This window comes from Sorghum bicolor, chromosome 6 (genome assembly GCF_000003195.3).
Source record: "Sorghum bicolor cultivar BTx623 chromosome 6, Sorghum_bicolor_NCBIv3, whole genome shotgun sequence".
Taxonomy (NCBI): domain Eukaryota; kingdom Viridiplantae; phylum Streptophyta; class Magnoliopsida; order Poales; family Poaceae; genus Sorghum; species Sorghum bicolor.
The window spans coordinates 48,376,353-48,390,500 of NC_012875.2; the positions used below are offsets into that span (position 1 = coordinate 48,376,353).

The window sequence follows — 14,148 nt, forward strand, 5'->3', positions numbered from 1 at the left end:
ATAATCTTTCACGAGAGCTGAAAACTGAACGCGAATCCAACGGTGCGTCACTGTTGCGCGCTACCTGGAGCCTGGAGGAGTACTAGGTTGGTTGCCGTTGCCCGTTGAGGCTTTGTGCTGTTCGTCATGGGATTCCTGCTTGCCCACTGGCCAGCTGCGCCGCTCATGATCCGTGGGCCGTGGCAGCGGCCGAGCAGGCAGAACATTTCGTGGTATCCCGAGGCGGCCTGGTGATTGTTGACAGAGCTACCTGCTCACCTGCTCTGCTCATCAGCTGGCACGCGACTGTTGTGGTCCGGGATCCGGGGGCCGGGGTGGGGTGCCGACTGCCGAGCTGCGCCCCGTTGGGGCAGTTTCGCGACTTTCCCCATGCCATGCGTGTGCAATCCCGACGAAAAAACGCCAGCCGACCGGGCCGTTCCGTTCCACCCGGATCGACAGCCGCACGCGCACGTCCAATTTCCCGCCCCCCGATCCCGCCGCGGTCGGTGCTCCACTCCAACGTGCGCGTCCTGCTCCTCCCATATCGCGAATCTAGCTTGTAGTCCGGTTGCGGAGCTGGACGCTGGGACAACTGGACATGACTGCTGGAGCACCTGCAACTGCAAGGGGGGCGACACGACGCGAGCGCGGCGCACCGATCGGGTGACGGGCGGGGCGGGGCGGGACGTGGCGGGGGCTCGTGGCCAGTGGCGGACCCAGGAATTGAAATCAGTGTAGTCCTAAAATTTTTTTAGGCGCAACATGATAAAATTCAAAGAAAATATTTGGTAAAATGACTATAAAATAAGCAAATTGCCAATACAATTTAATGTTCAAAGCATATTAATAAATTGATTCAATTCTTAAGCTCACAGTCTCACAGATCTAGAAGAAAATCAAATCCCTAGAACCAAAAAGGCAGAAAGCCATAGCCATCTACTGATCTACATCTGGGAGAAAAAAAATCAACTCACCAGTGTCGGCCACTTGTCCAGGGATAGGGTGCATGGAGGCGCAGTCCATTTGTCCAGTGCCGGCCGACCGCTGACGGCGTCGGGCAGGGCGAGGGAGGGCGACGGGCGATGGTGGGGCGAGCGGCAAGGGTCGAGGGAGACAGGGAGTCAGGGACCAGACCGGAGGGAGGCGCAGTCCCTGTCCGCGCGAGGGAGGCCAGCGCCCAACGATCGGCCGGCGTGGGCGTGGGTGGGACAGCGCCGGCGGTGCGGCGGCTCCTTCTCGGCGGGTCGCGTGCTCACGCGTGGGAGACTAGAAGCGGTCGCACCCGACTCAGCGCTCGTGCGATGTCCTCGCAGTCGCCGACTCTACTGACGCGATGAACGAAGGAAGGCTTGGGTCAAGTTTCTATGGGCCGAGAAAGACTAAAAAATTTTTGGACCAAAATCCAAAGTAGTTCTATGCCTACTTGGACTACCCATAGGGTCCGCCACAGCTCGTGGCCCTGCTCGACCTGCACTGCACTGCACTGCACGTAGTAGGGGTTATTCCGCGGGGACCCTGTGTCAGGGAGGTAGGTCGAGTCCAGGCCCAGCGTGCCAGCAGCTACTACGGAGTAGTTTCCATCCCCAGTGCGAAGGCTGACAAAAAAAAAGAGTGCTACAATGACAGTAGTCGCAGTACATGAAGAATCCGATGCTTTATCGTGCCAGTGAGGCATTGTTTAGTTCATCCAAAAACCAGAAACTTTTCAAGATTTCAAGTCATATCGAATCTTACTTCACATACATAAAGTATTAAATATAATCAAAAATAAAAACGAATTTACATAGTTTATCTGTAAATCGCGAGATGAATCTTTTGAGACTAGTTAGTCCATAATTGGACAATATTTGCCACAAACAAATGAAAGTACTAACCAAAAATTTTTAGAAACTAAACAAGGCTTGATTAGCGATAGAGTGCTACAGTACGTTGATGCTTACGCTGTGATTAGCTACGGTTTCTTTCTACCTAGTCCTACCTATAGCAAGATCAGTTTTCGAGCAAGGCACCTAAACAACTTAAACGGTTAATGCTTTGTCATCAGTGTCTCTACTGGCCAGCATATAGCAGCACTATCCTTTACTAATAAAGCATAACGTAGTACACTTCGGTAAATGATGAATGATGAAGAAGAAATGGCAGTGGTACTCGTAATAACGACCAAACAGTCCTGGTGGCATCGACGGAGGCTGGAGGCAGCTGTGTCTCATTATTTGACCACCACTACTACGAGTACGAGTACCCCACCAGGAGGCCACCACCACCTTCCCCTGCTGCATGTTCACTGCCTGCCTCAGTGCCTCTCCTAGTCTCCTCTCCCGTCCGGCCATCCCCTCTCCTCTCTTCCAAGTTCCAACGCAGCTCACCACTACTTCTCCTCATCGTCCCTCCAGTTCATCGTCTCCGTCTGCAGGGCTTAAATACTACAACAAAGCGATTGCGGCGGTGGCGGCCGGCTCAGCGATTTCTCCACCAGGACCATCACCGCTGCCTTCTTGGCCTCTTGGGCGGCGGCACTGCGGCATTGTCGGTCCAGAGCAGCGCTGGTTCCTGAACTGGGCGCTTGCGCTGAGCTCTCCCTGCCCTGCTGCCGGAGGCAATGAGGAGGAGCGGCCGTGCCTGCTCCGTTCTTGCGTCGCTCCTGCTGCTGCTGTGGCTGGGCGTCGCCGCCGCGCAGAAGGCCTCGTCTTGGAAGACATTGAGCGGTAAATCCTTTCATGCTCCTCCTCTTTCCTTCCAGGGTTGAAACTTTAGTACGCCGGTAGCCTAGTCCAGTTTTTCTTCGCAGGACCCTCCCCCTTCTTTTGAGCAGAACTGCTTCGCTTATGGCACACGATAGCTCCGTTCGTTTCTCGTCCATCCAACACTCAGCTGCGGATTTTGGATTTTCGGTCGGGGGATTGTTTAGGCCGACCAAGATGTTTGCCCCATTCTTTCTGGCCGATTAGCCTTTTCAACTGATCTTCATGTCCCTGCTATCGGCTTTTATCCTTTTCGGATGAAGGAAAAAAATTCGCGATATTGTAGCATTTTTCGTTTGATTGTGGTAATTATTGTCCAACCATACGCTAGCTGGGCTCAGATTCATCTCGTAAATTTCGAACAAACTGTGCAATTAGTTTTTATTTTCGTCTATATTTAATACTCCATGCATGCGTCTAAAGATTCGATGTGACAAAATCTTGAAAAAATTTGGGTTTTGGGATGGAAGTAAACAAGGCAAATACGCCCAATACATTTTTTTTTTTCAGGCAAGGCTCCAGCAATCGTAGCCAAGGGTGGATTTTCCGGGCTATTCCCCGATTCAAGCGAATATGCTTATCAATTTGCTCTGGTCGCTAGCTCGCCGGATACAATACTGTACTGCGATGTGCGGCTGACCAAGGATGAGATTGGCATTTGCCTGCCGGACATCAGGATGGATAACTGCACAAACATTCCAGATTTCTATGCGCAGGGTCAGAAGAGCTACCTCGTCAATGGTGTGCCTACCTCGGGATGGTTCTCGGTGGACTACAATGGCACTGAGCTTGGACAAGTAACTCGTAAGTGATATCATGTTGTTCCAGGTTTTTTTACTTGAAAATGCAAGAGAGTTGCACTTCATTTCTTTAAGAAGAGAGAGAGGAAAAAAAAGTAGAAAGGAGAGATCATGATTCATGAACCCCTCGTGGTTGGTTTATTTGTCTTACTCATGAGCATGGCATTGTATATGTTGAGCAGTCAAGCAGTCAATCAATTCTCGGACGCCCAGATTTGATTCAAGTTTCTTTGCGCTACTTGCTGTTGAAGATGTGCAGTCCAAGTTCAAACCTCCAGGAATTTGGCTCAATGTTCAGGTGCAAATAAGAATCTCATTCCATAAGGTAGATTGCGTCGGGCTCTTTTCTGTTGTTGCCGTAACCTCCTCTTAATGCCATTGCAGCATGACAGTTTCTACAGCCAGTTCAATCTAAGCATGAGGAATTATATCATTTCTGTATCTAAGCGTGTTGTTGCCAATTATATCTCATCACCTGAAGTGAGCTTCCTCACCAGCATACTTGGAAGAATTAGCAACAAAACAAAGCTTGTGTTCCGCTTTCTTGATGAGAGCACTCTCGAGCCATCTATGAACCAGACATATGGCTCCATGATGAAAAATCTTACATTTGTTAAGACATTTGCATCTGGGATACTTGTCCCAAAGAGTTATATTTGGCCTAATTCACCAGACAATTATCTGCAACCATACACTTCAGTTGTTGATGATGCTCATAAAGCAGGCTTGGAAATCTATGCTGCTGATTTTGCAAATGATTTTCTGCTCAGTTACAACCACAGCTATGATCCCTTAGCAGAATATCTCTCATTCATTGATAATGATGTCTTCTCAGTTGATGGTGTATTGACTGATTTCCCTGTCACAGCATCAGAGGCAATTGGTGAGTCCTTCTGCCTTTTTTTTTGGAGGTGTGCATTTTTTCTTTCTTTCTAGGAGGCAAGACACCAGAGGGGGACCTTACTTCTGTTGGTATATTAGTATAAAAAACTGAAAGGAATCATACGCGTACAAGATAAAGGGTAGAACAGGCTCTGAGTCATTTGATTTGTGTTAGACTACAAATCATAAATGATGGAATGTTGCTTTAATTTTACCTAATAGGCTTCATAGCTTACATATCTATAAACTGTATGTTTCACATAAAAAATATGTGCTGCACATCATTCCAGTTTCCAAAAGCTGCAGCCTCCAAACAGGGTGTGCTTCTTAACTTTTGGTTCCAAAGTATCTTTTATGTGCATTTTTCTTTAGTCCCTGATCAACTGTTCATACTATATCTGATAGATTGATATGGATCGTAGCTTCTCATCCTTGTTTTGTATTTGTATGTGCAGGATGTTTTACCAATTTAAACAAAAGCAACACTGATCATGGTATATCTAGCACTCTTGTTCCTATTATGTCATGGTTTATATATTTATTTGTTGCTGACCGTCCTATTTCACTTTTTTACTGCAGGAAAGCCTTTAATTATATCACACAATGGTGCTAGTGGGGATTACCCAGGGTGCACTGATCTAGCTTATCAAAAAGCAGTTGATGATGGTGCAGATGTCATTGATTGCCCTGTTCAAGTGACCAAAGATGGAATACCAATATGCTTGTCTTCCATTGACCTAATGACCGATACTACTATTGCAAGATCGCAATTCATCTCTCAGACTGCCACGATAAAGGATATTCAGATTGCACCAGGGGTTTTTAGTTTCAACCTCACCTGGGATGACATTGTAAAGAACCTGAAACGTAAGTTGAATTGAAATGTTTTATGGTATTAGCATGAACTGCAAAATATATTCGGAGTGCTAGGCAAATATGAATGAAATGATCTTAAGTAACCTATTTTGACTCTTGTTGACTGGTTCTGTATCTTGTTAAGCTGCTTGACAACTTCGCTGTCCTATTCGCCAAAAAAGACAACTTTGCTGTCCTTCTATTGCTTACTTCACTACCAAATTACCATTGATCGTTTACTAAGAGACTAATTCATTTCCATTGTTACAGCCAAAATATCCACCCCATGGACCAACTTCAAATTGGACCGAAATCCGAGATATAGGAATGCAGGAAAGTTCGTGAGGCTATCAGACTTTTTGGAGTTCACAAAAGATAAAGATTTGTCTGGAATCATGATCAGTGTAGAGGTGAGCAGTTGAGGATTTGATTTTACTTATTTCATTGCTTTGCTATGGTGATATTCGCTGCCCCTTTTGTTCCGTAGTGCCATTACTTTGAACTACCATGCTTTGAACATTTTCTCCACATTTTACTATTGAAGCATACCAACACAAACCAATTATCCGTAAACTTCAAATTTTTACTAGTTCCAGCAATGTCTTCACGCTTGAATTAACTTTGATATCCATATTTTGCAGCATGCTGCCTTCCTGGCAGGGGAACTTGGGTTTGACATGGTCGACAAAGTTATCAAAGCCCTCGACGATGCTGGTTACCATGAACAAACTGCCCAGAAAGTTATGATTCAGTCAGCCGATAGTTCAGTTCTAGAGAAGTTCAAGGAGCAAACAAAGTATGACCTTGTGTACATGATCAACAAAGAAGTCGGGGACGCTGCACCTTCCTCGCTCGCGGACATTAAAAAGTTTGCTAGTGCCGTTTCCGTTGATACTAGCTCTGTCTTCCCTGAAACCCACTACTTCACAGTGTATGAAACCAATCTTGTCCAGACACTGCAGTCGGCAGGCCTCTCGGTCTACGTTTATACTCTTATGAACGAGTTTCCGTCTCAGCCATACGACTTCTTCTCAGATGCTACAGCGCAGATTAATGCCTATGTCAAGGGTGCTCTCGTGGATGGGCTAATCACGGATTTCCCTGCTACAGCTCGAAGATACAAGGGTAAGTTCAGGTTCCCTTTTTGTGTATCCTGCATCCCTTGATAGTACCATGTTTAGTTCACAGAGCATCATCCACAATACCAGCAGCTGTCAGACTATTGTGCTCACATGATGAATTTCATTTTGCAGTGAACAGTTGCATGAACATGGGGAACAATACGCCGAATTTCATGGCCCCTGTTCATCCCGGTGATCTCATGCAAAGCATTAGCAGGAGTGCGCAGCCACCAGCATTGGCTCCCATTCCGCCCTTGACCGAGTCCGATGTGGCACAGCCGCCTTTGCCTCCTGCCAGATCAAACAGCAGTACAGTTCCGACGCAATCACCCGCGAGCAGGACGCATGCCTGTGCTGCTCACATCCCAGTCCTTGTCACACTGGCAATACTTTGCACTTGGCGTTCCCTGGTCTGAGCTTGCAATGCAGGCAGAGCTGGAGCACCGATCTACTAATCAGATATTCTTCCCCACCTGTAGCAGTAGTTCGTTTGTTCAGTGAATTTGCATCTAGGGGTCTGATGCGGAATGCCTATGACACTCCTGTGAGCTCTCCCTGCTGACATTTCAGTACATATATACTATGTGGGATGGGTAATATATTTTCCATTTCTTCTTCTCAAGACTATTGACCATGTCCTCACAAAGAAATTAGGCTATGGTCATATGTAAGCAAGTAAGCAACTCAGATTGCATAGTTGTATGCTATCTGTTTGAGCCTATGAGCCATGAACTGTTATGTTCTGAACGGCTGAGAAATATGAAAGGATGGATGTGTTTCCGGGTGGACTTGTGATCTCTTACTAATCTGAATAGGTGTGTTCTTTCATGTGCGCCGTACTATGCAGGTGCTGGTGCTCCTGACTTGGCAGTTGTTAAGTTGGCATACAATGTCGATGAGTTCTTCCTTCTCCAGGCTTCGGACGATATTTGCCCCTGCAATCCTACAGTCTGCTGATTCGGAGGCCACGTTAAGTTGGCATGCCCTCATCCAGGTCGTTTACCCAGAGGCCAGAGCTGAGCTTGCTGGAACTTGCAGTTGAGTCAGGTAGGCCTCATTATAATCAGATCCACCTGCCACTCTACCAGTGAATCAGTGATTCTACTTGCCAGTTGCCGGTCTTGGATACCAGAGGCATTGCGTGATGTCCATGACTCCATGGTAACCAGAGGCACTTGTGTGATGTCCATGACTCCATGGTAACCATAGGCCTAAGCGCCAAGGCCTACTAGGCTACCAGGACCTCGATTGGCAATTACTCCATTCATCACCCATATTTTGATTTGCCGAAAACGACCTGCAAATCTGGTTCTGATCTCATCACCAGCATTGTTCATGATAAGATAAGCACAGTGATGGACAGCCACATGCACGTGATAAGGAGATGTTCGGTTTGCACTTTGCACCTAGTCCCTTTTGAGGGTAAAATCTTATCTTCTTTCTTACTTGTGTGATCTCCGTCATCTTCTTTTCCTCACAAAAGGTCAGCAACTTGGCCATTAACCTGCCATGAGCCATCATGGCCCCCTTGTAATCCCTTCGAGGCGGCGGGAAGGATAGTGATGGCCAGTGCCAGCAGAGTCGGGCTTGCTGTTTGCAGTCGTTCCTCTGACCTGATAGCTTGATCTGCAGCTGTCTCGCGGTAGGGCGCCGTTGCTCTGCTGTTGGTATGATCTGAGAACTCATCTGACTGCCTCGCGAAATCAAAGCATGAAGATCCATGTGTTTCCAAGTTTCGAACAGAGCATGGACCAGAAAAGGGAACAGGGACCAAATTCTCCAGCAGAAGAACAACATGTCAATTACTTTTACCAGCAGAAAGTATGTTTGCGCGCGCCAGCCGCTCGCCGCCAGGCGCCCATGCTACCTCCGCTCTACCGGCATCCTCGCCGCAGGTGCGGACGGCACCACACGCCATGACGCCACCGACAGGGGCGCTCTGACCACCGCGCAGTCCGCCGCCGACGCGGCCGCCGGCCGCACAAGCGACAGCACGTCCCAGAAAGACGTAGGACGATGAGATCAGCGACACGAGGTCGCTGAAACTCCCAAGAAACCCAATTTTCCTTTTGGCCCTCTCTCCCTCTGCGCCCAAGATCACATACATGCCAACGCATGTCTTGTTCACTTGTGTGTCAACAGACTCGAGAACGTATCGGAGAGCTCGAGCTCGCCTACATGGGAGGTATGTCGTGTTATCGGATTGATCTCACTTGTAAGCTTACGAAACACACATGAAAGGTACACACAACTACACAGGGGAAGGCATGGTGGACGTGGGGTGCTGCTGGGAGAGGGACGTACGAGCACTCGCTAAAGCTGGAAAGGCTTAAGGTCAATGGAAGACAAACAGCTCTGCACCAGCCAGCAACTAGCGCAGGATTTTCAGGCTCTCTCACGTACGAGCGTTTTGGCGTTGGCGGGCCTGGCTTGTTGCGTGATTTGCCGAATTGCCGTGTCATATACATCGGCGTGACAAGATGTGCCCATGCTGGAGCGTTTACATCGGCGTGAAAAGAAGTGACATGCTAGAGCTTTTAGGAGGGTTTTCGAAGTCGCTAAGATGCTTAAAGAGTTGATAAAAAAACTTTTAACAACATATTTTTTAAGGCCTTGTTTAGTTCCCAAAAAAATTTACAAAATTTTTCAGATTTTCCGTCACATCGAAACTTTAGACACATGCATGGAGTATTAAATATAGACGAAAATAAAAACTAATTGCATAGTTTGGTCGAAATTGACGAGATGAATCTTTTGAGCCTAGTTAGTCCATGATTGGACAATATTTGTCAATTACAAACGAAAGTGCTACAATCCCTGTTTTGCAAAAATTTTTGAAACTAAACAAGGCCTAAAGAGCCAGCAGAACAGTTGCTCACTACTCCCTCCCATCTCACAAAGTGTGTATAATTGTATTCTCACTTCCCAAAAAGACAAATACTTTGAACTTTAACCAATTAAATATAAAAATATTACTATTTATGATATATAATCAGTATTATTACTTAAAAAAGGTTGTTTCCTTGACTTTCTATTTTTATAAAATGTAAAAACTTTTGCCCACAATTTTCATGTGTAACATTTTTATATAAAAAATAAAAGAATAAGAAAAAGACAATGCACCAACAAAAACCTACGCCGTGCATCCACCTCCCACCTCCATGGCACACATATATACAACTGTCCGATCTAGCTAGTAAAGAAAAATTAATGGCCCAAAGAATAGTGGTACTCTCTCCGTCCGCAAACGAGTCAAACTAGCTTATGTTTGACTAAATTTATATTAAATAATATTTATATTCATATTTTGAATATTTTTTCTATAAAATTATATTTATAACCTTGCAACTTGCCCACTGCCAAGGGGGCCAGGGAAACTAAAAATTTTTGGGTGGCGAGCTTTGAAAGAGTTGATTCCATGTCAAGCCATCTTAGCAAATTGATATGTTGAAAACTCTGGGGCTGTCCAGTCTGCATGAACGAAGCGGAGGACATCAAACATTTATTATTTACATGTGATCGCACGAGGGGAGTGTGGCAGACTCTAGGCGTGTGCGAGAGAGTACAGAATTACCTTGATGTTGATCCATCAGACTCTGTGGTGATTGATGAAATAATTAGAAGGGAAGAGGTGATCAATGAACTGGATGTGGGACTAGCAGGGTTGGTGCTCACGGCGGGCTGGTATCTATGGTGGGAGAGGAGACAAATTGTGCATGAGGAGACGGTCCAAACTCCAGCAAGAACAGCCATGTCCATTGCTGCACTAACGGAGAACTACCAGATTGCAGGGATGGAAGAAACCTAGCGAAGGGAGAGTCATTGTTAATGTCGACGCAGCTTTTGATGAAGATGGAGGAAGGGGGAGCGTGAGATCGATCATCAGAGATAGTAATGGGAGTTTCGTAGTTGCTGCCCATAGTTACGTGCCACACCTAATTCTGCTGCACCCATTTATGATGAATGCAATTTGGTGTGGACTGGTTTTCAGAAAATTAGTATTGAGTACTGCCACCGGGAGGCGAATCAAGCTGCTCATCTGCTTGCTAGTAGAGCTATGCAGACAAAGCAAAATTATGTTTGAGACGATGATCTTCTAGTTTTATTTTTGATTGCATTGTAAACTATATTTCTATCTTGAGTGAATAAAGGTTGCCGTATTGTCTAAAAAAAACTTGCCCACTGCCAACATATGTGTACACAAGCCACGAGCCACGGCCTTGCCGTGGAGGCGCCGACGGGCGAGATTTGTTGGCCACTTGTTCGCCGTCAGCTCCGCATCCCCAGCCCCTACTACGCTACGTTCGATTCTCGTGCAGAGTCAGCCGCACGAACACGAGCGATACATACATACGGCCTACGGTGGTCAGATTTCCGATCCCCATTGCCAACGTTCGTCGTCCTCGGGAGAACCGGAGAAGGGGGACTTGCTTTGATTAATCCGAGCTGACGAACCATAGACCGGTTTCATCGGTTTAGCAATTACATCGTGCCACGCGCATCCAACCACGAAAGAACTACTACGGAATCAGTAATCATGCACAGAGCAGAGTAACTTGATGGCGACGACAGTGCTATATAACTGCTGGTGCAAGATACGGTTAATCACGGAACGAGCAATAATATACGAACTGCTCCTGCACATACGACGCCAGCGTCACGCGTAGATGACGTAGCGCAGGCTCTCGCGCACCATGAGGTGGCCGACCTCGTCGGCCGCGCGCGCCGGGCGCCACCCGCTCGCCGCCGCCCACGCCTCCTCCGCGCCGCGGCGGCCGCCGTCGAGGCGGACGACGGCGCCCCGCGCCATCGCCAGGACCGCCCTGGCCAGCTGCGCGCCTGGTGCCGCCGCGGTAGCTCCGCGCGCCGCCACGTCGCCGGCCTCCGCGGCGGCTTCGCCGAGCGCGCTCTCGTCCACCACCCGCGCGGTCGTCCGCCGCCTCGGCCGGCGCCTGATCAGGCCTTGCCGCACCAGCGACAGCACGCCGCCCCACATAGCCGCCAGGGCACACGAGAACTACTGCCCAAGAAGAGAAGCCAAAACCTCACTCCTCGGTGCCGCTAAGCTGGCTCAATTCTCTGCTACGCGCCCTATAGGCTCCTCCAGCTCGAGCTCGACTGACAACTGCTCAAATGGCAGGAACAACTACGTGCTCTTCTCTTGTCATCTTGTGATGTGAGTCAGCAGCAGCAGCTAGCTAGCTTCTTGCAGAGACTGATCGAATGCCATGTCTCGTTTTATATGCACGAGATTGGTCTCGCTTCTAAGCTAATGCAGCAAGTTGCAGCAAGGTTAAACGGACTTGGACAGAGTCCTTTATTTCTCACAATCACAAAGGTGAGGAGAGGCACCCAGCCAGGCCTTGGTGGTGGTGGACTGGTGGGGAAGTGGGGAGGGACAGGCACTCGCGAAAGCTGGAAAAAGGCTAGTGGAGGAATGGTCATCACAGCCGAAAACAACTGCACACGCCTGGTTATCTAAGCGCATCTCCTAAGGCCTTCTTTAGTTCCTCAAAAATTTTACAAAATTTTTCAGATTTCACGTCACATCGAATCTTTAGACGTATGCATAGAGTATTAAATATAAAAAAAAATAAAAACTAATTGCACAGTTTGGTCGGAATTGACGAGACAAATCTTTTGAGCCTAGTTAGTCTATAATTGAATAATATTTGTCAAATACAAACGAAAGTGCTACTATTCCTATTTTGCAAAAAAAAATTTGGAGTCCTAGTCCCTGATAAACTGGTCACGCGATCTTTTTTCTTTTATTAAAAAAAAGATTCAAGCTGTTTCTTCTGTAATCGTTTTGCGCTGCATGTGCAGCTATGTGCTACTGCAAAGCAACGGATTTGACTTGGCAGTTGGCACGATCGAGTGTATCGGGGCGTCCTTAATCTTGTCACTCGTGCTGTCGTGCAAAGGCTGTCAGAGTGCTAATGCACTGAGCAAGTTGGCAAGTTCACAGTAGGTAACCATGGCTGCCTCCCACAGTTGCAACTTGCGGTAAAAGCTAGGAATAGGCCTGTGGTAGAAAGGCCGGCGCCTTTTGCATATTGGGATTGGCACGGCTTAGCAACGGAACCAGTGCATTGCTGCTACTGCGGTCCTGGATGCAATCTGGTGGTTCTCCTTCGGAGAGACGAGGATTTTTGGTTGGGGGTTCACGCGGGCCGCATGATCTTGCGCTTTTGGAAAGTGGATTCTAAACTTGTGGACGCTGGTGAATCGTTCGTGGATTCTGGCTAGGAGCTCGTCTTGCCACCAGGTAGCTGCTAGAGGCAGCACTTGGGTTGATTGGAGGTCAATGCTAGCACGAACTGTGGCCAAGAATGTGGAATGCAACACAGGCACACCACATGTGTCTCATCTCTCGTGCTGTCGTGCATGCGCGATGAATTTAGGCCTAATTGTTAGTTAGCCAATTTTTAACTCACAGTGGGCAAACTCTACTATTTTTTAGCTAAACTTAGCCAACTAATTTTTAACTCTATCCTGCACAGTATACCGTAGCTTCGACTATAGGGTGGGTACTATTCATCCGAGTTCTTAGCTCTCAACAGGCTCTCCCCCCTCCACCTCCAGCCGTTTTAGGCATAACAACTAAGAAACTCTACGAGACAAACAAGTAGGCTATACATTTTAATAATAAAGAGCTAACTAGACTGAGAGATAGCAAGAAACCTTACGGCCAATACGCCAGCTATATTATTAACCTTGCTTTTAGGAATATGAATTTTGTGAACAAACTTTGCAATGGAACATGATCGGTGGTTTAGGGTTCCAACAAAATACCAATGATGTAAAAATTATGATGGAGCCATGCGCCCATGCTAGGAAGCGAAATTTACTATTCGCTTTGTCCATGAAAGAATTAATTTCTAGAGTTATTCTAAGTCAAAAATTTTAAATTTTGACTAAATTTCTAAAAAAAATGCTAAAATTTATGGTATCAAATTAGTATCATTAGATTCGGCATAGAATATATTTTTATATGATGCACATTTTATACCATAGATGTTGTTACTCTTTTCTATAAAGTTAGTTAAACTTAAAAAAAATAACTGATATAGATTGTTGGCTGCGCTCGCAACACAGGACAAGGATTTGAGCGACGAAGAGTTTGAGAGCCTCATAAATCAGTCATCTTACATTTCAGACTACGTGACCCAATGAGATGCCATTGTCCGTATTGCACATTCGTTATTGTAAGATATGCAATTATTGGATATTTATTTGTAACATGACGTTTTTATTTATAATGTTTCCTTGCTTCTAAGGTTAATAATTAGCAGTACTTCAAAAAACTTGTGCGTGAATAGATTACACTTTGGTGGCACTTCGAAAAACATAGGCCTTGTTTAGTTCACCTCAAAAATAAAAAACTTTTCAAGATTCTCCGTCACATCGAATCTTGCGGCACATGCATGAAGCATTAAATATAGGCAAAATAAAAACTAATTGCACAGTTTGCCTGTAAAATCGCGAGATGAATCTTTTAAGCCTAGTCAGTCCATGATTGGATAATAATTACCAAATAAAAACAAAAGTGTTATAATTCCCAAAACCATTTTTTTTCAAAACTAAACAAGACCTTATGTTGGTGATGAATAGAGCAGAGTTTGGTATTGTCTGGCTTGAAAGGAAACTAACATTACATATATGAAAAACTAGGTGAATTCCCGCACGTTGCCGCGAGATTTTCTTAAAAATAAATCATTATATACATAGCATTTCTATATGGTATTCAGTCTATTATGTATGTAT

At 46.2% G+C, this 14,148-nt stretch overlaps 2 protein-coding genes across 2 annotated transcripts; one reads left to right on the forward strand and one right to left on the reverse strand.

The window, feature by feature from the left end:
• On the forward strand, positions 2,226-7,171 carry LOC8058694 (glycerophosphodiester phosphodiesterase GDPDL3). Its single transcript, XM_002446601.2, has 9 exons — positions 2,226-2,687; positions 3,234-3,527; positions 3,706-3,821; positions 3,908-4,406; positions 4,861-4,899; positions 4,985-5,272; positions 5,531-5,670; positions 5,902-6,385; positions 6,514-7,171. The coding sequence occupies exons 1-9, from the start codon at positions 2,582-2,584 to the stop codon at positions 6,795-6,797; spliced, it is 2,250 nt and encodes a 749-aa protein (XP_002446646.1). The 5' UTR covers positions 2,226-2,581; the 3' UTR covers positions 6,798-7,171.
• LOC8073566 lies at positions 10,785-11,681 on the reverse strand. Its single transcript, XM_002447975.2, has one exon. It carries the CDS (start codon positions 11,375-11,377, stop codon positions 11,039-11,041), a length of 339 nt encoding a protein of 112 aa, XP_002448020.1. The 5' UTR covers positions 11,378-11,681; the 3' UTR covers positions 10,785-11,038.

Excerpts from the sequence above, each read along its gene's own strand:
- LOC8073566 (XM_002447975.2), bottom strand. The coding sequence starts at position 11,377 with ATGTGGGGCGGCGTGCTGTCGCTGGTGCGGCAAGGCCTGATCAGGCGC.
- LOC8058694 (XM_002446601.2), top strand. The coding sequence starts at position 2,582 with ATGAGGAGGAGCGGCCGTGCCTGCTCCGTTCTTGCGTCGCTCCTGCTG. Across the intron at positions 3,822-3,907 it reads GAATTTGGCTCAATGTTCAG|CATGACAGTTTCTACAGCCA; the intron begins GTGCAAATAAGA and ends ATGCCATTGCAG. Across the intron at positions 5,671-5,901 it reads GAATCATGATCAGTGTAGAG|CATGCTGCCTTCCTGGCAGG; the intron begins GTGAGCAGTTGA and ends CATATTTTGCAG.